At 37.6% G+C, this 25,312-nt stretch overlaps 2 protein-coding genes across 6 annotated transcripts in view; both read right to left on the minus strand.

Annotated features, from left to right (window-relative positions):
- Positions 1-25,312, minus strand: part of LOC134742211 (uncharacterized) — a 547,188-nt gene that overhangs the window by 488,230 nt on the left and 33,646 nt on the right. The gene's annotated exons all lie outside the window — the stretch shown is intronic.
- LOC134742200 (uncharacterized) lies at positions 105-5,119 on the minus strand. Of its 2 annotated transcripts, XR_010127926.1 has the most exons (3): positions 4,324-5,119; positions 3,183-3,342; positions 105-258 (listed from the first exon to the last, which is right to left on the minus strand). XR_010127926.1 is itself a non-coding variant. In XM_063675201.1 (2 exons), exon 2 carries the CDS (start codon positions 3,023-3,025, stop codon positions 386-388), a length of 2,640 nt encoding a protein of 879 aa, XP_063531271.1. In that variant the 5' UTR covers positions 3,026-3,342; positions 4,324-5,119; the 3' UTR covers positions 300-385. The 2 variants fall into 2 exon arrangements, 1 of the variants encoding a protein (XP_063531271.1); XM_063675201.1 differs by lacking the exon at positions 105-258 and having other exon boundaries at positions 300-3,342.

The raw sequence follows: 25,312 nt of genomic DNA on the forward strand, positions 1-25,312 counted from the left end.
AACAAATTTATTGAAGTATTAGGAAGCAGTTTTAATATTTCAGCACACCTAACAACATTAAGAATTGTGATAATACAATTCTTAATAATCAACAACTTTAAATCAACTAGTTAACATTTTTTATACTTAGTGCAGTCTTTGACAGTCTCTTTCTTATAATAAAAGATCACAATACGAGTCATATTCAGAGAATAATCTTTAAAAAATCTTAGACTAATTGGAGACCAACAGTTGTTGTTATACCCCTAAAATAAAAATCTTCTGAAAAACATTGGTATCCAATGAAAACCTTAAAATAATATTGACGCCTCTTTTCTAATTAACGTATCTATCGAAAAATTAGTTTTTCTTAACCTAATGGAGATCAACAGTTCCCTACAATAAATTACTTTTCAAAAACATTGGTGTCTATTGGAAACTTAAAATAATTGACACCTCTTTTCAATTGAATTTCCGGATTAGGAAGTTTTTGAACGATGTCTTCATAAGCAACATAGGAGACATCTTTTTCATTGAGGACAAATAGTTTCCCACCTTTAACACATTTCATAAATGTGACTTTAATTTCTCCATCGTCGTCGATATTGCTTTGAGCAATGCATGCGTAAATATGGTATGATTTGCCTTTGGTGCCATAAACTTTGACGAGTAGATAATCACCCATTCCAGGTAATAACTGGTTTTGCCCTGATACTGATGGCTGTGTAGTATTTTTTTCATCATTAGACTCATCAGAAGAACCATACACACAGTTGTAAATACTTTTGTTTGGAGCCTTATGTAGATCAGTAAATAAGATGTCATCCTGTTTTAAAGAAACCAGGGCACTCAAAGGCAAATCATCATCAGTATCATCACTGGATATAATATCATCACGTATGTTGTCTACATCATCAAGTATGTTGTCCTCACACATGTCCACAGGGGATGGAATTATTCTTAAAGTTGGGGTAGGTGAGTAAAACTTTGGATGCAAACAGTCGCACAATCCTCTTGAGCAAAAACAACTCAAATTTCTATACTTTAGTTGGCCACGAATCCTTGAAAAGATTTGGTGCACATCTTTGGTTCCAGGCAGAGGGACAAGATCCTTTGGAATACAATTTTGAACATCGTCAATTTTTTCTTTGATTATATAAAACAATTTGATTTTGCTAGATTCCTTGAGGGCTTGGTAAAATCCAAATGCATCGGTTATGTCTTTTCCAGTTGCTACCTTGTTATCCGCCTCTCTTTTAAGGAATCCCCCAATTCCATCAGCCGCTCCCTTGCCATGACCTGCTTCGAAGAATGACCAGCTAAATGCTTGAAACCCGTAGTCAAATGTTTTTGTACAAGCCAAGAAGAAGTTACCTTTCTGGCGATACTGAGAGAAAGGTCCATCAGAAAAGTAATGGATAGTGTCAATTTCAGGGTAATCTTCAATAATGCTTGTTAGAATCGGATGTAAGTGCGCCCATATTGCAGCAGGTTGATGGATATTGCATGGCGATACAGAGCAAAAAGAAGATACCTTGTAATTTTTGTCTTTGTCGTGCAGGTATACGACAACAGTGTGGAGTGTTATTTGGTTGCGGGATCCACCAAAATGGTGTGCTTGAATTTCTTCATGGCATTTTGCACTATAATTTTCGCTGAAATCAACTAAAATTACGGCTTCGTTTGGTTTAATGTTATCAACACTTTGCCGGAAATTCCTGTACTGGGTTTTCATATTGAAAATATGTTTTTTTAATATTTTCAGATCCTCTTTAAATTTATCTATCATGTTTTGTACCAAATCTTCATTCAATCTTTTAACATTCTTAATAGATTTCATCCTTTTGCCTCCTTTTACATAAATTTCCTCTTCTCTCACCCATTCAAACCATTGCATTTTACCCTTAACATTATCTTCGTTTATTTTTATTTCTCTATCTTGACATTGTACACAAGTACCAAACATACAATCCATTTTATTACTGTCACACACTGTTTCTAGAATCAGTGTACTTGTATCCACCGCATTAATAACTCTTTTCTGCTTTAGAGCCTTTATTTTAGCTGCTGCATTTGCATGTGTTTTACAAAGGCACATATCCCTGCCATCTACTGTTGGTCTGAGTACGTAGAAGGGTCGATGTTTCGTAAAATAGAAATAGGAACATTTTGTCCCTGGATTCTCCAACTTAAACGCTTTGAATAAATTTTCCATTGACTCTAAAAGGAACCGTTTTTGAACTTTTTCTTTTCCTTTAGTGACGGTTTCTTTCTTGCCGGCGGTGTTTCTTGACACATCATCTCTTTGGAAAAAACATTTTACTTTCTTTATTAGTTCCGTTTCACCCTTACATGTTGTCTTTGCTTTAGCGCTTCCTTTTACACCTAAACTGTCCTGTATGATTTGTTTCTTGCGTGATTCATCTACGTTTTCAAATATCTTTCTCAACATCCTTTTCCCTTCTCGTGCCTTTGTTGTCATGTAGTTTTTCTTTATAGCACGAGTTAAAGTTTTGTATTTTTCGTATAATTCATTTTCTGCCACGGTTCTTTTTTCTTTAATTTTATTTAATTCGTTTGCTTTACGATGAGCCCTCTTCTTAAATTTTTCAAATTTTTTTTTCCACATATTGGCTTGGCTTCGTAATTTTAAATTTTCTTTGTACATCTTAGATCTATCTCTACGGATTATTTTCCTTCCTCTTTTTTTGTTCTGTTCAGATTCCAGAGGTGCAAAGGGAGAAGCCGGCGGAGTGGGTACATATTGATCTTGTGGTATATTGATTTCCTGCAAAGTAGACGGAGAACTTGGTGGTGTTTCTTGTAGTATGTTTCGAAGTGCTTTTGATCTCTTTCTTTGTTCTTGTTTACGCAATTTCCATATGGTTCTGCAGTTTTTTTTGTCCTCAGGCTGCATAGCTGATATCGATATTTTGTTTTTATGATAACTTTCTCTTTTTTTTCGCTTCCTTTCAGCCAATTTTTCTGGGTCTGCTTTAAGTCTCTCTCTATAGCGCCTAGATTTTTCCTTCTCCGTCAACCCCATTGCCTAAAATGAAATACGTATTTAATATTGTCTTCGGTTTCCGCGATATCGACTCATGTAAATAAAAACCGGTCAAGTGCGAGTCAGACTCGTGCGCCGAGGGTTCCGTACCAACGGTATTTTTTTTACAATTTCAATCCATAAATTAAAAAAAAACAGTTTCATACAGACAGTTTTATTTACATGAAATACGTGTAAGCAAGTTATAATTACGGTAAAGATCCCCGTGATTGAAAAAAAAATGTAATTGTTGATATCTTAAAATTAACCTTATGTCAAAGCGAAAGGTCAAAGACTGGGTATTTACCCTATTTAACCTTTTGAACGCCAAGCATTGACGTAACTCGACGTGACACCGCAATGAAGCAAAATAAAACCTTAGAGAACAATAGTGATTACAAAACAGGATATCGATATTTTCACTGATTTCGTTTTTGACATACTTAGATTAGAAGAACCACTACACAGGTGTTTTACAATATAATATTAGATAATTCTGGCTTTTAGCTCTACTAAAAACCTTTAAATAACGTATTTAAATATCAAAATGTACTTGTAACTTCCACTCAAATCTCTCAATAATGCCACATCACTACTTGGTGGTGACGTCAGGCATCGGACGTGAAGTGCCGTCATGGGCGCACGGAACACTGATAAGCGCGCGTTACTCAGAGATGTGCAAACCCGTTGTCGATTATTATTACCTACTAATTAGCAAACTGCAGTATCGTTACAATAAAATAAATGCATAAGGGGTTACATTATCACAAAAGGTCAGTACCGTCTTTCAAACCAAGTTGTTTAAATTAAGCACGAAAACAAGTACCGTAACAGCACAAATAGCAGTTATTTTAGCAAAAACAACTATTACAAAATGTATGGGATTAAGCCATATCTATTATTGATGGCGCTAGCGTGTTTGTCGGAACTGCGCGAAACGATTTCTATTAGGAGATTGTTACTTTCATATAATAATATTATTCCTCCATGACTCGGTCACATCACTAGGCGACGTCAAGTGCCGTTTTTGGCGTGGCTAGCTATGCTATTTACTGGGTAAGTCGTATTATAACATAATGTTGTTTTTTTTTAACCTTCTATTCATAGTTGAATTGTAATAAAGTTATACAATAAAGTAGAAGGGCAAAATAAAATAATGCAAATACAAACAAAGAAATATAGTTATTTATTAAAGAGTCTTTGATAAATTAAGTTTGGACGGCAAATGACGTCGGCGGCGTGAGTGGCACAAAATGTCGACGACGTGATTTACCGTCTTTGGCGGTCAAAAGGTTAACATCTTATCACATGTATTTACCCTATTAAAAATCTTATCACATCATTTTTGTCTAACGGACAACCAAAATGTCCCAAGGACAACCAAATCAGTTGTCCGAGTGACTAGTTGTCCGAGGGACTTTTCTAAAACTTTGAACCGTACAATAAAAATTAATAATTTGTTGTGTTTTATTTCACCCTTACCGTAACATATACATATAACAGAATCTAGTACGACATAATTTATTCAAATATATTAAGTACTTACGAATTTGTGCCGGTGGTCCGATGGACAGACAATAAAACCACCCCGCACTCACCAACAGTACCCGACCGACTGACGCCGCGAGTGTCGTTTATTCAAAATGGCGGCTAGACCTATCAGATTACCAGGAAATTAAACTTGTTGTCAAGTGCCTTACTGCGCCATCTACATTTAGATTCCGTAACTAATTTATGGTTGTCCGATGGACCTGCATGACGCGGATAATTTCAAGGGACAAAATTAAAACGCAAGAAATTTATAAACGGTTTAGTACAAATATAAGAAATCGGTGTTTTATTGATGATACTTATCCATAAAAATGATTATGTGTATATGTATATCAATCCCACAATAGTATTTTTTTTCATGATTCAAATTTGTATGGTGCACCGTCGCAAAGGGACAATTTGACGTACTATGAAAACCATCTTTTGGTCTTTCGGACAACCATTAAAAACCGGATAAATTGTAAAAAACAATTCAATGTTTCGTGATGAAATGTTACGTAATATTACTGGGAACAGAATGGAATGCAAATAAAGCTCATTACCTTTATTATAAATATGTAATATCGATCAGGGACTCTGTACGTTTGATGTTGAACATTAAAAGTTGATTCACCCACCTATACAAACGTAATTTAATTACCTTACCTGTTATCTAATTAAAATATATTATGTACGTAGTTTATTCAGTTAGTTAGTTTAAATACATGAAAATAGCCATTATAGCCGTGAGTAATGTTTGCACTTTGCATTTCCCTTACGTCTCTATAAACGCCCTTCTTAGTAAACAAACCTCTATACTCTCAAATTCCGTGGCAGCTCTCAAATCTTTGAAAACACAAAGCACACTCAGTCACCATTCAAAATTATACCATATTACGCTAAGTCAAGGTTCTATTTTCAGTGACTAGTATTAGACTAACGACAAAACAGCTGAAATTGTTCTATAAATAAACATTTAAAATTATACTTTATTGCTTTAAGTCAAGGTTCTGTTTTAAATGACATAAATATTGCACTTACGAGATGAAATTGGTCTATAAATAGAGAGAATGAAACTCATTGAGGAGACATCGGCGTGTGCGCAGGCGGCACTGATTTATTGCAATACGATAAATAGGTATTTTTTGGTAAAATGACGTAAATTGGTAGTATGTTACCCAATTGACTTGTAAGACCATTTGACTGAATGAAATGTTGTAAAAACGCTATGAAACTTGTAAGGTCAGATGCCAGTTCTGTGGATTAGTTGCCAAGCGGACCCCAGGCTCTCATGGGTTCGGGCAAAAAGTCGGGACATTTCTAGGAAGATGATGAAATACCGCACTGCTTTTGTTACTTGTTTTGATTATTTAAAAAAGTGAATGAACCTAAGTCAAAGATAGGTGGGACGACGAGCGAAGTGAGGTGGAGCATGTTAGGTTAACCTTGAACAAATACCGACTAAGTATTTTTGTTAACTTAAAAAACAACTTCTTTCATTACGTGCATCGTCTAGTAAAAACTAGTTTTGACTGAAAAGTTTTCGCCGCGAGGCCTTACGGAAAAGTAGTTTTAAATAGTGAAAACGCAATTTCACTGAGACAATACGGAAACTCCTAGTTTCAACTTTCAACTCAACTAGGGAAAACGCGTTTTCAATTAAAAACAGGTTTTACGGTAACATAATAATATTTAATGTCAACTTTTTACAAATAACGTCTTGAATATTAAGTCAGCGTCATATTTATATACGTTTTATAAATGCATTTTTCCCACCACCCAAATGCGGGTGATAATTGTATGACAAACATGTACAAACAGTGTTTTATTCATTACGCGTACAAATTTAGTGTCCCGAAAGACGCATTGAGAATAATTAAGTTGTAAGTTTGTACAATACCGAATGCATGACAACTGACATGTCAATACTGAGAAATGACCGTTGTATGCACTTGTGTAATATAATTGACATGAATGATTTTTTAACTATAGCCTCTGCCCGCGACTTTGCCCGCGTAGCTAAGTCGTACCGTACTTATAAAATAAATGACCCTTCTGTTAGTGTCCGACCGAAGTTTCGAATTGAGTTTCGGCATAAAAATCATGATTCGGTCAAAGGTTCGGTTTCGGCAAAAAACTACCGAAAATTTCGGTTTTCCTGGAAACTAAAGCAAAAAAATCGGTTTTAGTCGGACACTACCTTCTATCCCCATCCCCAACAAACCCAAACTAGGTAAAGTACAGCCATCAGATATATCGGAGCGGCCAAAGTGCTCACAAATATCTGAACACGCCTCTATTGTCAAGGCGTTAGAGTGCGTGTTCAGTTATTGTGAACATCTCGGCCGCTCCGATATATCTGATGGTGACTGTGGTACTGTTTTGTACTTGAAAAAGTTAAGAAACGTCATTAAAAATTAAAACTCAAACATGTACAAATACAAAATCCAATTTCGAATTTCAAACAACAAAAATAACGGTCTCCGCATTTTCCTATAACCAGCTAAAAAATTCCACCTGCCTGGCACCGTATTTGGCAACGCTTATGAACAGATTTGGCACGCCGCCGCGCCGTACCAATGCCAAGGCTGATTATGTAACGATGGCGCGGGTATTGTTCCGGCTTATGAATGGAAGACAATTGGGATTATAAAACCTAATTCATGCCACAGAATAAATAATAGTACAGATCTCTAACAAAACGCGTCTACGACATTTACGACAGATATGACCGCTAGGTGGCGCAAGCGCGAGCAGGCGTCCGTTCCGTAGCGGTGCGCGGCAACGGCGGTAACTACCTATGGCTAGACACCAAAATTGGTGTTAGCCGCATGTACTTGTAACGACGCGACGAAATCGCTGAGTGAGCCACGCCATATACAAGGTCTCTCGTCATGGGGCTCGATTCTACTCGCTACACTGAGCTACGTTTGTTATTGGACAAACCCCGAAAACGCGACAAAATATTGGTTTAACCATTTTGGCTGATCAGATGTCGAAGTTTTTCTATGGGAAAGTCAAAAAAAATTTCGCGATTTCGGGGTTGGTTCCATAGTAAAAGTTGCTCGATTTAGCGAGTTGAATCGAGCCCTACAGTTAAAGCCCCAAGGTTGGAGACATATTCAATCAATCAATCATTTATTTGCACATAAAAACATAGCATACTTACACATTGTACAAGTTCTAAATCTATGGGTCGGTACGGTAGGTACTAGTAGGTACGTAATGTTTTGATGCCACATTGATGCCTTACGGGGTTACGGGTAAATGAAAACTTGAAAAGGTGACATTCGGATGTCAACTCAACTGCAGCTGAGGGCCTACTGCGAACCATGTTCGACGTGTTGCCTACCTGTCACACTTACGTACGAATATACAAGTTCGACAGAGAGGCAACACGTCGAACGCGGTTCGCGGTAGGCCCTCTACATTACTGTTGTGGCGTCGTAAAGGGGCCCACTGACTATCAGTCCGCCGGACTATCGGCGATAGTTGTTCGGAACTGTCGAATTTTTGTTCAAACTGACAGGCCGATATCGTCCGTCGGACTGATAGTCAGTGGGCCCCTTTACTCGTTGTTTTCGCCGCTGTATCTGTTGACAAATTGACTTGATAAAATAAGTGATGGAATGAACATCATAAATGGCGGCAGTAATTTAAGTAAACGTCACATTTTATCGAAGGCGTAAGAGCCGTCTATAAAAACGATACGTGTTGGCACAAATAAATTATTATTGAACAACAAAATAAATATGTTTTGCAAATACGCCAACCGGCCGCCAAAAGGTTTTGTAATAGAAATACCAGAGTTTATCATAAAACATTGATCTCTCGAGCGAATGATACGAAAGGAGATAAACGTTTTCAGTTTTATATGTGAATATTTCACTACCACTATTCCTTTGGGGCCCACTGACTATCAGTCCGCCGGACGATATCGGCCTGTCAGTTAGAACAAAAATTTGACAGTTCCGAACAACTGATAGGCCGATATCGTCCGGCGGACTGATAGTCAGTGGGCCCCTTAGGGGAATAATAGAGGGCTAGGATCATAAAGTGAAAGACGTTGCAATTTCACGAAAGTGCAAAAGTATAACCAAATTGCACGGTTGTTTCACATAATTATTGAAAGTCATAACGTACTATATGTCCGCTTATCATTAGTCATAATTCTGAAACAATTAACATTTCAGGATTTTCTTAAGGTTATCCTGTACATAGGTTAGGTTAGTCGCACTTAAACTATCGTGAGACATATTTCAAAAGTGCACGACGTACAACCGCCGCGGACACTCGTGCCTGAGGATGGATTCCCAAAGAATCCGAAACATGTCGCCAAAAGCGACTAAAAATAATAGTGAGTAAAAACCGTACTGATAAAGGTTAGGTTAGGTTTGTTTTATGGCAATTCTGAATAGTTACGCGTTTCTGACTACTTTTGTAACCTGAAGCTGATTTAAACTCACAAATCAATGTCCATTTAATCTCATTTGGATAAATGTTACTGACAAAATCATATTATACAAAACAATTACAAATACAAAACTTTTCCGTCTTACGTTTAATCTTAGGCCTAAGAGAAACCACTTTTTATAATGAATTCCATCAAACGTTAGTTGAACTTGGTACGCCAAGTTAGGTAAGTGGTGAGGCAACGCAGCCTAGATGAGACCTGTTCTGAGCCTCCGGGCGTTAGTTCGCGAATTGCGTATTGTTATATAACGGATGCTTGCTATGAAATTAACCTCTCGTCTAATCAGCCTTTACAACGCACCAACCTCGGCAACCAACTTTTGGTTTAGAAAGAAGTTGGTTAAGAGTCCCCACTGGGGACGCCCCAGCAAGCTCGGTCGAATTTCACCTTCCCATACAAACAGAGTTTCGGTCTCATTTTATTTTAAAACTATGTACGTGTTGGATTGTGCAGAGCGGCCAAGGTGCTCACAAATATCTGAACACGCCTCTATTGGTAAGGTGTTAGAGTGCGTGTTCAGATATTTTGAGCACCTCGGCCGCTCCGGTATATCTGAAACTAGTTTATATTGGTCCAGTTTATAAAACAAACGAAATAGAGCGAAAACAAGTTTTGTATGAAAAACTTAAATTCGCAGTTTATTTTGTATGTATTTAAAAAACAACAATAGCCCATCTGAAGCTACATAAACTAATTACAGACATAGATATACCTTATTCTATTGTAAGTACAAAGTTTCAAAGCAATCTAGCTGGTCGTTTTGAAATAAAAGCGTGACTAAGTTATTTGTATGGAGAACCGAAAGCTTGCTGGAGACTTAACAAAGAGGCAGGAATCGTAAACCTGTGTAATTTGTTCACATAGATTGTTATTAAAAAAATTCAGGGTGGATTAATTTCTTGCTATTCTGTCCCGTCAGCCGAAAGACGAATGTAGCAAAGTTTGTAAGAATAAATGTTAACCCTTGTCCCTTGTTCTACCAATATGCTTAGTAGATGGCCGATTATGGAGAGTTTATAACCATAAAAATGCATAGTTTTAACAAGTTCACTGTCCCCGTACAAAATGATATGGCAACGAGTAATAAGAAAAAGTTAATCATTTCATTAGATTGTGTATGTTTTTGAAAACTTTTCAGGTTCAGACTGTTTTAAAATCTTATCTATCTAGTGCTACGTGTAAACAAAACATGAACAGTATAACAAAAGACTGTTAATTCTCTAAACCAACACAGAACAAATGTAAACACAATTCAATTACAATTTTAAAATTTCCTTTTGCGCGCGCAACCGTTACACTCCCACACATAAATAGTTTATTTGTTTACACACACATCTACATATCGTCTATGCATTTAGGCGAATGTTATTTTGGACCGCGAGCCAGGCGCAAATTTCGTCAGTCATCGCCTCCCGGGCGAAAACTCGTATAGCGGTTAACTGCTATGTATGATGAACCCTCGTGAACGTCAGCTGCCGCTCCGTTGGTGGGGTGAGGAATGGCAGCTACCGAAACGCGTAACACGGTCTTTCCACCGCGATACACCCGGCTGACGATTTGTTTTATTAACAATAGCATCTAAACTACCATCTGACAAAGTATCAAACGAGAGGCGATGACGCCGATGACTGAAAAGAATTTTCTTTTTTACATATTCATGCGACCAGCTGACGGTCTTTCCACGGCGACACAATCGGCTGACGATTTTGTCTATTAACAATAGCATCTAAACTATCATCTGACAAAGTATCAAGCGGGAGGCGATGACTAAATTTTTTTTATAGACTTTATTTGCTGCCATTCCTCAACCCACCAACGGAGCGGCAGCTGACGTTCACGAGGGTTCATCATACATAGCCCTTAACCACTATACGAGTTTTCGCCCGGGAGGCGATTGGTCATGGAAATCTGTTCCTGGCCCGCGGTCTATTTTGACAGACACTCATAAACATTTAAAAATAGTTTCGACTATGAGACTCTGACATAAATTTCTTTGGCCCATATAACACGGGTTGGGAAATCTATTTGCTAAAGCTTACGCCACTTTTCCGTTCTATTTGAGACGAAAAGAAATTCGATTCGATGTCAATTATAAATATTATCATTTCTCATGCTCTGAAAGAGGGCCATTGTTGTTCCATAAAGTGTGCAAAAAGTAATACGTTTCTGCACTAGAGCATTTTACTTTCCAAGTATATACGTTTTTTTTACAATAAGCGATTAAAATATGGTTTTAAATTGATTTCTTATACAATTTCCATTCTGATAATTAACGACCCATTCCATAAATAACGATACTTTTACCTAAATGGTTAATTGAAACATACTTGTACAAAACACATGTATTTTAATTTCCTCGTATTCGAAATGAAAAGTAGTGTTTAACTCAGGTGAAAGGCATCATTTCAGGCTCGGATAGTTATACTAAACTACCTCGACAGAAATGAGTGCCTTTCATCCCTTGGTTAACAATCTAGTATTACACAGGTTTACGATTCCTGTTTCTTTGTTCGACTAACTTCTTTTTAGCTCTAGGCATTTTATCTACGGGTGATTTTTTTTATTTATATTAGTTAGGTAAGGTTAATGCGTCTTTCCTGTGGACATCATAAAATTTACGGACTTCAAAGCCTAATTATGTTAAAACCTTCTAGTTCTTACAAGTTGTATGATATAAAAAGTTTGAAAAATGTATCCTTATCGTCAATTTTGGTAACGTCTACAGAAAAGACACCAGTTACCGAAATTTTATAACCCATACCGTTTGTTTTCTTCATAATTGACGTCGATTTGTATTATAAACTGAAATAGTGACGAAAGCCTCCAGTGGTGGTGGTGGAAAAAAACACAAATTAAAAAATATTTAATATAATAATTCTATTTGTTCTCAAAGTTGTGTGTCGATTTGTATGTTAGTAAAGCGTGATGAATGTAAGTCAACTATTGGTAATTTATTATTAGTATACATTCGCAAATTCTCTACACGCAGTGTATTGCTCTTTGGCAATGTGTAGTAAAACTATAGGTACGGCCTTATTTGCCAAGGTTGTGAATAAATTATAATAATATTTCCATTACAATGCAGTTTAACTGGCTTACTAAGATTGATTAAATTGTTTGATAAACTATTCAAAACGTGCTTGCTTAACTATAACCATTAACTTTTTTTTCTACTCGACTATAATAGTTGAATTAAGATTTCGTATACCAAACTGTAATTGGGTACTTTTCATGTATGGGCTCCCAAGTCACAAGTGATTTGAGCAGCGTGCACTAAAGCAGACGTACTTTCAGCCATTTGGGAGCTGGCAGACGAGTGTTTTCTGAACCTACAAATAAATTGCTATTTATTATGTTGACACACACCGAGAAAATTTCCAATATCAACCTGTGGAGATGCTGCAATGAGACTCCGATCGACCAGCAGATCAAGCGCCGGAAATGGAGTTGGTTTGGGCATACACTCCGAAGGGATCCTGAACACATACCGAGGCAAGCCCTAGACTGGAATCCCCAAGGAAAGAGGAAACGTTGCCGTCCAAAGCAGACCTGGCGCCGGACTATCATTGAAGAGGCGAAGGCTATTGGGAAGACTTGGAGCGAAGTCAAGCACGAAGCTCAAGACCGATCCAGATGGCGGCGCACTGTGGACGCCCTCTGCCCCACCTAGGGGGCATAGGACAATAAGTCATGTTGCCACTTACCACAAGTCCCATCTTTGTATCATCATCAACATAACTTAAGAGCTTTGCTCTTGTCGGTGGAGTAATTTCCAAATCCAATCCAATTCAATCTTTGTATCAGTTGACATAAATTCCACTTTTTTCGTACCTTAGTGCCCGGCAGACGCACTTTCAGCCATTTGGGAGCTGGCAGACGAGTATTTTCTGAAACCTACATACAAATTCCTATCTGCTGTCATCTTTGTATCAGATGACTCTTTTTGGTACCTTTAAATTAAAGTGCCCGACAGACGCACTTCCGGCCATACAGGTACTGGCAGACGAGTGGTTTCTGAAGCTACATATAAATTCCTATCTGTTGCCACCAGTCTCATCTTTGTATCAGATGACTCTTTTTGGTACCTTTAAAGTGCCCGACAGACGCACTTTCGGCCATACAGGTACTGGCAGACGAGTATTTTCTGAAACCTACATATAAATTCCTATCTGTTGCCACCAGTCTCATCTTTGTATCAGATGCCTCTTTTTGGTACCTTTAAAGTGCCCGACAGACGCACTTCCGGCCATACAGGAACTGGCAGACGAGTGGTTTCTGAAGCTACATATAAATTCCTATCTGTTGCCACCAGTCTCATCTTTGTATCAGATGACTCTTTTTGGTACCTTTAAAGTGCCCGACAGACGCACTATCGGCCATACAGGAACTGGCAGATGAGTATTTTCTGAAACCTACATATAAATTCCTATCTGTTGCCACCAGTCTCATCTTTGTATCAGATGACTCTTTTTGGTACCTTTAAAGTGCCCGACAGACGCACTTCCGGCCATACAGGTACTGGCAGACGAGTGGTTTCTGAAGCTACATACAAATTCCTATCTGTTGCCACCAGTCTCATCTTTGTATCAGATGCCTCTTTTTGGTACCTTTAAAGTGCCCGACAGACGCACTTTCGGCCATACAGGTACTGGCAGACGAGTAATTTCTGAAACCTACATATAAATTCCTATCTGTTGCCACCAGTCTCATCTTTGTATCAGATGCCTCTTTTTGGTACCTTTAAAGTGCCCGACAGACGCACTTCCGGCCATACAGGTACTGGCAGACGAGTGGTTTCTGAAGCTACATATAAATTCCTATCTGTTGCCACCAGTCTCATCTTTGTATCAGATGCCTCTTTTTGGTACCTTTAAAGTGCCCGACAGACGCACTTTCGGCCATACAGGTACTGGCAGACGAGTGGTTTCTGAAGCTACATATAAATTCCTATCTGTTGCCACCAGTCTCATCTTTGTATCAGATGCCTCTTTCTGGTACCTTTAAAGTGCCCGACAGACGCACTTTCGGCCATACAGGTACTGGCAGACGAGTGGTTTCTGAAGCTACATATAAATTCCTATCTGTTGCCACCAGTCTCATCTTTGTATCAGATGCCTCTTTTTGGTACCTTTAAAGTGCCCGACAGACGCACTTCCGGCCACACAGGTACTAGCAGACGAGTGGTTTCTGAAGCTACATATAAATTCCTATCTGTTGCCACCAGTCTCATCTTTGTATCAGATGACTCTTTTTGGTACCTTTAAAGTGCCCGACAGACGCACTTTCGGCCATACAGGTACTGGCAGACGAGTGGTTTCTGAAGCTACATATAAATCCCTATCTGTTGCCACCAGTCTCATCTTTGTATCAGATGACTCTTTTGGTACCTTTAAAGTGCCCGACAGACGCACTTTCGGCCATACAGGAACTGGCAGACGAGTGGTTTCTGAAGCTACATATAAATTCCTATCTGTTGCCACCAGTCTCATCTTTGTATCAAATGCCTCTTTTTGGTACCTTTAAAGTGCCCGACAGACGCACTTTCGGCCATACAGGTACTGGCAGACGAGTGGTTTCTGAAGCTACATATAAATTCCTATCTGTTGCCACCAGTCTCATCTTTGTATCAGATGACGTAAATTTCACTTTTTTTTTGCAAACGGAAGTGGTATTATATGTTTTTTCGTGCTTTCGGCCAATTTTTAATTTTTTTACTATTTAATAGCATCTCTTTTATAAACGTGTGCCACGGGGTTTATCCTTGTATCAGATGACGTAGTAGATCATACGGTCGCCGCCCGTACTATACCTATTCAAGACAGTGATTTTTTCCACTTTTAATTTGTTTCTGTAAGTGTTAATTTTTGTCCACATGGACACTTGAGAACAAATTCCGCAGTCGTTCTGCGTTATTTTTCTGTTTAGGTTATCGACACATGTCTCTACTTTTTTCGGTATTCTTCAAAACACGTGGCAACCAGTTTGGTTCAATTCTTAGCTAGGAAAAAAACTTATCCTTTATGTTTAGTGTGTAGGTATACAAACAAAATTATATTCTAGGTTTAAAGGGAGGGACCCTCCCAACATGTGTTGTTATTATTACCTAATGAAAACTTGGTTAAAATATGAAAATTAATTTAGTATTAAGTGGTGTGAATTTAATTAGTATTGTCTATTTGTCTGCTAACGATGCTATAAGCTTAAAATATGTATTGTAAATAAAACAGGTAAGTTTAAACTACCTGTACCTATAAGTAATACATATTCAGCGACTTTTTTTAATTTTATTAGCCTACTTTGGTTTCCCACTCACTGCTGGGCAAAGGCCTCCCCTCGTTTTCTCCACTTGACCCTGTCATCGGCATTTTCCCACCAAATTTGGGGTAGAATGCGTCCAAGTCGTCCCGCCATCTCCTTTTTGGTCTGCCTGAACCCCGGCCTGCACCGCCTGTGGTGCTCCGTGGGTCCCAATCAGTAACCATTTCGGCCCACCTTTCCGGGTGCATGCGACAGACATGTCCCGCCCAGTCCCACTTAAGCTTAGCGGTCTTGACGCCTACATCTGCAACTCTAGTTCTGGAGCGTAGTTCCGTGTTTCTGATTCGATCAGTTCTACGAACACCTAATATACTACGCTCCCTAGTATTCAGCGACTAAACTCCTAAAATTTATGAATAAAAAAAATAAAAAAGTAATACATAAGTGTGAGTATAGGTAGGTAGTCTTGTAAATCAGACAGCGATAAGAATTCTATAGTTGGTCAAGCAAATCTTGACAATAGAAAAAGGCGGCTTTAAAAGATGTAGGCGCGAAGGGAGATCTTCGCGTCTTTTTCTACTGACAACATTTGCTTGACCAACTAAATAATGTTTATATTTTTACATTTTGTGTCTATCTTTATATATATATTATTTGAGTAGTCCTGTGTGGTCTCTTTACTATATGCCTGCATAGTTGGCAGATAATATGAAGCTTATATTAAACACGGAAACTACTCTACAATGTCTATGGCTAACAAATCTTTAAAAAGCCATTTGTTCCTAACTTTATACACTATCGTTACAAACTTGCCAGTTTCAATTATTCGGAATCACCGGCAACACGTCAAAATCTTCAAGACTAAAACCCAACAACAAATTCCTACAATGCAAATTCAATCTTAATACCTTCCAAATATGCCTGAAAATTGATTACTCTAAATGGTCATCTGTCGCTCTTTCGTTTCCGAATACGTTATTTGAAATTAGAACTCCGATGTTAGCCATTTTGAAAAGAGCTCCTTCATTGCCCGTGATAGGAGAAATTAGGTCAGGAAACGAGGGTTGGTAGGAGCAATGCAGATCAATTTATATTGGGTGAGGAGTGCATTAAAATCCAACATGCTGGCTGCGTTCCAATATGGCGTGTCGAGGCATCTCAGTGAAGTTTTATTATTGTTTTACGAGTGCTGTGAGGTAATTGGTATTGTATCAGTTCGGGTTCATCATGTGTTCTAGATAATTCTGAATAAAGGATCTGATGATTAACCTGCACCTGCACCATAAAGATAAATGTGCTCGTTAATTATTCAGTCTTGTCCTCGCACTTAAACTATCGTGAGACATATTTCAAAAGAATCCGAAACATGTCGCCAAAAGCGACTAAAAATAATAGTGAGTAAAAACCGTACTGATAAATATTCAGTCTTGTCCTATTATCTGCCTGCGTTTGATCCAAATAAATATACATAATGAGCACCTATATATTTGTGCCTATACCTATGCAATTATTGACTGTTTTACGCGTTTAAATGACTATTAACATAGAGTAACTTATACTAGAGCGGTACTGTCATAGTCAATTTTGTAACCACAGTAAATTAATAATAAGGGTTCTTCAAAAAAGGAGTGTACAGGTTTTTAAAGGGTCGGCAACGCGCGTGTAATACCTCCGGTGTTGCAGGCGTCCATAGGCTACGGTAACTGCTTAACATCAGGCTGGCCGTTTGCTTGATTGCCACCGACGTGGTATAAAAAAAAATTCACTGCCATCTATCGACACACTTTAAAACTAAAAATGAAGATTTATAAAAATACGATAAAATGTATTTAAATATGGATAAATGATTTTTTTTATTTGCATTAATTATTTTCATGATTTTGACCCATGTTCTTTCACTGATATGCGTTAGAATTGTTAAATAACAAACGAAACCTTCAACGCCATCTATACGACAGTAGGCCAAAGCTAGTAGCGCCCTCTGATCGAGAGTCAAATTTTCTTGATTTTCGAGGCACGTTTTTTCCTTAGACTGTATCCATCTATTACGGAGTTATAATCTTTGCTATTAACAAAATAACTGTAGGGTCTGTAGGTACCCTCTATCCATTCCATTTTATTTTATATCTCTTTTTGACATATCACTATCACTACATAGTATAAAACAAAGTCGCTTTCCGCTGTCTGTCCGTCTGTCCCTATGTATGCTTAGATCTTTAAAACTACGCAACGGATTTTGATGCGTTTTTTTTAATAGATAGAGTGATTCAAGAGGAAGGTTTATATGTATAATTTGTAAAGGTTTTGTGTAAATTAGTTGAACTACCAGTGCGAAGACGGGGCGGGTCGCTAGTCAACAATAAACTCCATTTGTCTTAAATGATAGTATAACTCCAGATAGGTTATAGGCGTTCCAAAATTGAAACTCTTACCTTGTACAAATTGTACAAGTTCCCTTTAGTCGTGCCTAGGCAAGCGAGAAATGTGCACGTGCTATTCCGCACACCGAAATAGACAAGCATAAGAAAAGGACTATAACAAAGATGAATGGTAACGATAAAAAAATAATTACTCAAATCGGACCACGGGTCTCGGAATAATCGGTGAACATACATAAAAAAAAAAAATTGCCACAACCGAATACAGAACCTCCTCCTTCTATGAAATTGAAGTCGGTTAAAAACATATTCATTCGTAGGTAATTAAATAAATATGGAAGTATTTTTTGTGCTCCTTATTGAGTAGCCTATCTATAATTATATAAAATCATTGTTTGTTTTGACAAATTTTGATATCTGGGTCCCGTTTTGGTCCTACGACCTAGGGTATAACTTCAGGCCAAGGAAAGAGCCACATGTACTATATAATTTGTATGAAACTTATACCCCATTTCAATACTCATTTACTAACGTAATTAAATGTAAGTATGATGGTATTAGCGCCATTCTTAACATTAAAACATTCATTAAACTTACTTAGCTACCCGCATACAATGACAAAGTTTTTAATTGCTATCTTTTCCTCGTACCTACTTCAAAGTAATGAAACTTCAACTCTTCGGTCACAGACATAGTCATAGTATAGTAGTTATAGACATGAAACCGAGGGACCAGGGGTGAAAGAAAGACATATTCATGTATTGACAGGTTAATGTATGGCAGTGTATCCTTTTTCTCTTTCACTCTTATAAATTTCGGTATTTCGCCATCGCCTCCTACCTATGCTGCCATAACGCGACCATGAAAAAAAACCCGGTCGGTGATAAGGACAAAGCATGGCACTATTTTCTCTTTCCTCTTATAGGAATCGCAATAAGACTATCTTTCTCTATCAAATAGTGTCAGGCCCTTGGTCACCGAACTAGATCTTTAATCACTATTCTTTGTTAACTCTCTGTGTTAGCAATTGTATTTTGACCTGAATATTTTGGCACAAAGGGACTTTTCAAAGTACACTCATTGAGTGTTCTTTTTAGAAATACCTATCTAAATATATAAAACACTCGAGTGTTATATGTATACTGACACACAATGCATAGCCTAACTGTACCTAATGAAAACTACGTATAATAATAAAAATAAAACCGGCCAAGTGCGAGTCGGACTCGCGCACCGAGGGTTCCGTACGTTCCACAATTTAAACATTTTAAACAATGTATTTTTTATGTGAAACGTAAGTGAAAGGTAAATTGCTGTTTACGATTTATGACGCATTAAAAAAACTACTTACTAGATCTCGTTCAAACCAATTTTCGGTGGAAGTTTGCATGGTAATTGTACATCATATATTTTTTAGTTTTATCATTCTCTTATTTTAGAAGTTACAGGGCGGGGGACACACATTTTACCACTTTGGAAGTGTCTCTCGCGCAAACTATTCAGTTCAGAAAAAAATGATATTAGAAACCTCAATATCATTTTCCATAGATACCCCACACGTATGGGTTTGATAAAAAAAATTTTTTGACTTTCAGTTCTAAGTATGGGGAATCCCCAAAATTTTATCGTATTTTTATAAATCTTCATTTTTAGTTTTAAAGTGTGTCGACAGATGGCAGTGAATTTACTGTGGTTACAAAATTTACTATGACAGTACCGCTCTAGTGTAAGTTACTCTATGGTAAAGCTCACTTGATTGTCATTTTGTCTCACTCAGTGAGCATAATGCTATTTTGCTCACTTAAGTAGCAAAGTACCCTTGTTCGTGCTGCTAAGGTGAAAAAGTTATTCTTCAAATATTGTAGAGCTCTATTAAGTAAATCTCTCCTTTTGTCTCCCTATTTTAAAAAAACTGCCTTAGGGGATAAAAATATGTAGGTTGAAACCTTTTGACTTCTTTGCGGACAAAGTAGCGGGCAGCAGTTAGTAGGTATCCACAAAAATAAAAACACTCGCAGTTTTCTAGAAACGACGAAAATTTAAAGCAATTTCCCTTTGGACCTGGAGGAGATTTCCTTTGGGGCTAAGCCTGAGGTAAAATATTTTCGTGTGAAACGCGGAGCAAATGAAATAAATGTAACTTTTATTATAGGATGTATGTTTAATATTAATGTGTAAATTTATTTTGAGGCAACGCTGTGGGGTATGAAACAGAGCCACTGAGTTAATTATCAAGCATCGTAAACTGCGAGCGAAATCCATTGAAATGACGTATGACAACCAGTTACAACTTACAACCCTAGTACTTTAATGGATTTCGCTCGCAGTTTACGATGCCTGGTTATTATTACTATAGAGTAGAGACGACATATAGTCTGCACTCTGCATCATCTCAAATGACTTTTTCGTCTAAGACGGTAATTTGTTAAACAAAAGCAATTGTCTCTTTTGTGCGAGCTATTATCGGCCTTTGTGTGCCATTGTGGCGCGTGCCACGGCGCGTGCGGCGCTCACACACAACACACAAAGGCCGACCGCTCGCACAAAAGATACAATGGCTTTTGTTTAACAGATTACCGTCTTAGACGAAAAAGTCATTTGTGAAGGCTTATACCTATCAATGAAATTGTCGCAATCACAACCTGTACCACGCGACCAAAACGTCGTAAGCGCCGAAAAATTAATGGCGCTTACGCGTTTAGGTCGAGAGATTCACGCTCCGCTTCTATGGTTTGATGCCAAAACGGCAGCAACTCATGGCGCAAAATACTGGTTCTCTGTGCCGGTTCTATATGATAGTAACTAATAAAAAGTTCATCATATTAGCTTGATATTATTAATAATAGTTCAATGGGTAAAGCCAATATCAGATTTAATTTTGCGGCTTGGGTTGGAGTTGAAAAGGTCATCTGGTCATCTCATATTAGCTTGACTACCTCTTAAACAACTTTTTTTAATAAAAAATACCTTGAGAAAGAATTAACGAAGATCAATAAAACGCAGTTATTAAAATTTACAAATTTAATAAATGTTTGCAATAGACTGTTTTTAGGCTGCTGGTCGTATTAAATATACATACAGACGTACATATACGTAGGTAATGAAACAAAACATCTTCCATTTATAAATTAAATCAGATTAAAACAATTGTAAATTTAAAAGTGGAAAAATTACTGCCTTGGGTGAGACTTGAACTCACGGCCTCTGGATCGATACTCCAGCGCTCTGCCAACTGAGCCACCAAGACCTCATCCATAGTCAGCAAATCTTCCCACTATATGGGTCTAGGGGACCCTAATAATAATAATTAATAAGAGTAATTTTTCCACTTTTAAATTTATTCTAAGCTTAATAGCATCGATCGCAGACGTTTCTGCTTGTTAAAAATTAATTTAAAACAATTGTATTTTTAATCTAAATAATATTATAAATTACTTATGTCTAAAATAAGATAAAGGATGTAAATATTATAAAGACAAACACCAACAAATTGTCAATAGAACATGCATTCAAGATCTTGTACCTTGATTGAGGGCATTTATTAAGACTTCGTACGTTGTTTAAGCCAAGATTCGCCTTCCCATAAAGATAACCAATTATCATGCATTTTGGATCTTAGTTTGCAAATGCCAGCCGTCACAAAGACAATGGATGGCAATAAACTTTACCTGTACTAACCTTTTTTTTTCAACACTTACATTTTTAAGTGCCATGCTATTTGTTATCACTTTTATGATATCCCCTAACCGTCTGTAAGACGTTTAAACGATTTGTGCCCTTAAGGTGGTTCACCGCCAATATCCCCGATTATATATAGTTATAACTGTTTTAAGCCTAAATTACTATCCTAACAGTTCCATAAAAACCGACATTAAACTGTACTACCGCTTCTTCCAAACTGTTACGAGTAACGGCTCTTGAAAGGCAAATTAACCTGCAAATTTTTCGCACTGTACCCTAATTACTATTGTTACGAGTACTACTATTGGTCGAAACTGACCTCACACAAAAAACTTAACTTAAAAAGAACATTTGAGAAAACGACCGTATTCCAAATCGGTTAAAGTTCCAATTCTCAAAAACGCTGAAACGCTATACCCTTTGCATGAAGAGACCGCTTAAAACAGTTCTTTATAGTACCTACAACAGTAACCTTACAACCAATTGAGTGAGATCTATGTTGTCCTTTATATCGTTTTAAAATGCAGGTCTTTTAAGATGGAAATAATATCCAATGTAAAATGAACTTCTTACATGAAGAAATATACCCAAGTCAAAGTTCTTTACTTTTAGGTTGTTTAATGGCACAAAACAAAAGCGTATCAAGTTAAAAATGTAACCGATCCTAATCACAATTCACAACTCTAATTCTTATTTTATAAGGTTGAATTTCAAATAGCAATATCCGATGACTCATTCAAGATAACGTGAAAAAATCGATTAGAGTACAAGTTTTTTCGCCATTTTTTACTAGATAGTAAAAAGTTGTTGAGTCTATGACTTACTGACTTAGAGAATGATAATAGTGGGATGTAACCAAGTCATATATAACTTTGTTATGCTTTTTACGGTTATGGAACAAATGAATATGTTCTTCACGCTTTTAGTTATGCCATTAGGTTATTTGTTTGAGTAGTTTGAAATGTTACTACTTTATTATGGATAGTTTTAAAACAGACATATATTTTGTATGTATAGTTGAATCTTGGAGACTCAAGAAAATCATTAAAGGTTGTGAAAATCATAACGCCGTCAAACCGTCATTTTGAAATGCAATACATAAAAAACGTACCTAATAAATAAATAGAATCCGATTAGTGACGAACAAAAGCGATGAAACAATTTCCTGTCCTTAAAATTTTCCTTGTTTCTGCACATCCTGGCAGGGTCGCCATGTGAGGTGTGACGTAAAGACAAACATCTAGGTTCGAGTATAACCGTATATTCGCTTAAATAACACGTACAATGCACTTATGTGTTCAGGCTATGACTGGTGTGTGGGTGAGACGTAGCTGACACACTACAGTCGAATCCGGAAAACAAATTAAATCTCAAAATATTTATCAGTACGGTTTTTACTCACTATTATTTTTAGTCGCTTTTGGCGACATGTTTCGGATTCTTTGGGAATCCATCCTCAGGCACGAGTGTCCGCGGCGGTTGTTCGTCGTGCACTGCCCGCGCCGCCCGCCTCGTCGCTCGTTGCGCACGCGCTGATGGGGCGGGGGCGGGGGGCGCGGGGCAGTCCGCAGATGGAGTCGTCAAGTGAAGGTCTGGTAGGGCGGCTGTATCGAACGAAGTCAAGCACACTGCACTCACTACACACACACACACACACACACACACACACACTTGACTTCGTTCGATACAGCCGCCCTACCAGACCTTCACTTGACGACTCCATCTGCGGACTGCCCCGCGCCCCCCGCCCCCGCCCCATCAGCGCGTGCGCAACGAGCGACGAGGCGGGCGGCGCGGGCAGTGCACGACGAACAACCGCCGCGGACACTCGTGCCTGAGGATGGATTCCCAAAGAATCCGAAACATGTCGCCAAAAGCGACTAAAAATAATAGTGAGTAAAAACCGTACTGATAAATATTTTGAAATATGTCTCACGATAGTTTAAGTGCGATTAAATTAAATCTCATTATTATTTATCTCCACGGGACTTAATCGCGTAAAATAGTTTTAAAATGTACCTCCGACGTACATCGTACATCGTCGGAGGTACATTTTAAAACTATTTTACGCGATTAAGTCCCGTGGAGATAAATAATAATGAGTAAAAATCGTGAAAGTTTAAATCAGTGTTTTACAAATTAAATCTATTTTAATTCAAACCATACTAATGTAATTTACACCATAATCAAATAAGCCAGTAAGTAGGTAGGTACTTACGCGTTTTTTTTAAACTGTTTTAAAAATGTAATATGCCTACTTCCTGACTATTAAAACAGTTTTGTAGACAGCCTCTGTTGAATTGAAAAAAAAAAGTAACTGCATATATATAAACATATATTAAAAAAAACAGTGTTTGGTGCTAACAAAAGTTACCAATTTTCATTGGTACAGAGTATACACGTACCTATATCTTAGGTATATTACGTGTTCCCTTGGATTTCTCGTAAAGCAAAGTTTTTCTTCATAAAATTGTGTTATTAATTTTATAATTTCAGTATAAATACAACTTCAGTAACACTATTTCCTGACGGAATATATTTTATGAGACATTCAGCTATGATAGATTTATCTCAATCATTAGTAACAACAACAACGATGGTAATATTAAAACAATAAAGAGCTAGATTTTAATGAGTATTGTTCTCAAGCACAGTTAACATACCACCAGCGCATTTAATATTTTATTGTTACCGACCACAAAATAATGGCTTGTGCTAGTTGCGAATAAACGAACAACTTGCGGTCCATTCTACGTTTTATTTCCGTTTAGGTTAAATTGTCATAAGCGGTAGCGGACGGTTGACCTAGTTGACTGAGCGTGACGAAGATTCCAAAGACACCTGTAGCCATCATTTCGTTTACCTTTTACATTGTCAGCTATTTCCAGTGCTCTTAATGAAAATTTGGCCGAAGTATGACAGAATGGCCGTATTATGTCATAGACGGATACATTTTCATCGCCGGATGACTTACGACCTACGGGATGAACTAATCTAGTCTCAACGACGTAAGCAGGTCAAGTCAAAGAGAAGAAAAGAAAGAAGAAAACGAGTTTTATTAATGTCGTACTAAGCAGAGAACATTTTAAGGCTTCGACGAGATTCGAGCTCGCGACCATTCGGAACAAAGTTTATTAGAGCTGTATGAATGTTTACTTCACACTTTTCTTTGTATACATACACGCCCTTAAGGGCCAGATCAGTCGGTGATCCGTAAGGTCGCGAATTCGAATCGCGCCGTGAATTTTCCGTTTTCTCTTTAATTTAAAATTAACCAATTATTACGACGTAGTATCTGCACAAATGACTACTAATAGATAGTCCCCGATAGTTTCGTCCCTCAATTAGAACAACGGTTTTACTGTTTGACATCTGAGTTCTGACATTTTTGACCTCCACGCGTCTGCGATCACCTGATCTTGATATTGAAATGAACAACAAAGTTATCTAAATGTTCTGTTTACGTACGTCACGGAGACTAATTTATTCGCTGATTAGTAAAATGCGAGTCATGGACATACAGATATTGTTGGCTTTTGATGCAGATGTCTTCCTTACTTATCCTAATGATTGTCGCATAGAGACATAGCTCACATAGCAGGTAATTAATAAATCCATACTATTCCATACTTTCCATATATATAATATTATAAATCCGAATGTCTGTCTGTCTGTGTGTTACCTCTTCACGCTTAAACCGCTGAACCGATTTAGTCAAAATTTGGCATAGACATAGTTTGAGTCCCGGAGAAGGACAGAGTAATAGTTTTTATCCCGAAATTCATCCCTACAGTGGGTCAAAAGCGGGGTGGAATTGAGATAATTAATGAATTGCCTGATAATTTGTGTAAGCATTTACGCATAATATGCTCAAACTGAATGATTGCCATTAGACTTTATCCAGGCGCTATTCTTACTCTAGCTACAGTTACTAAGTCCACGAAGACGATGTCGCGGGCAAATATT

Source organism: Cydia strobilella, chromosome 6 (assembly GCF_947568885.1).
Source record: "Cydia strobilella chromosome 6, ilCydStro3.1, whole genome shotgun sequence".
Taxonomy (NCBI): domain Eukaryota; kingdom Metazoa; phylum Arthropoda; class Insecta; order Lepidoptera; family Tortricidae; genus Cydia; species Cydia strobilella.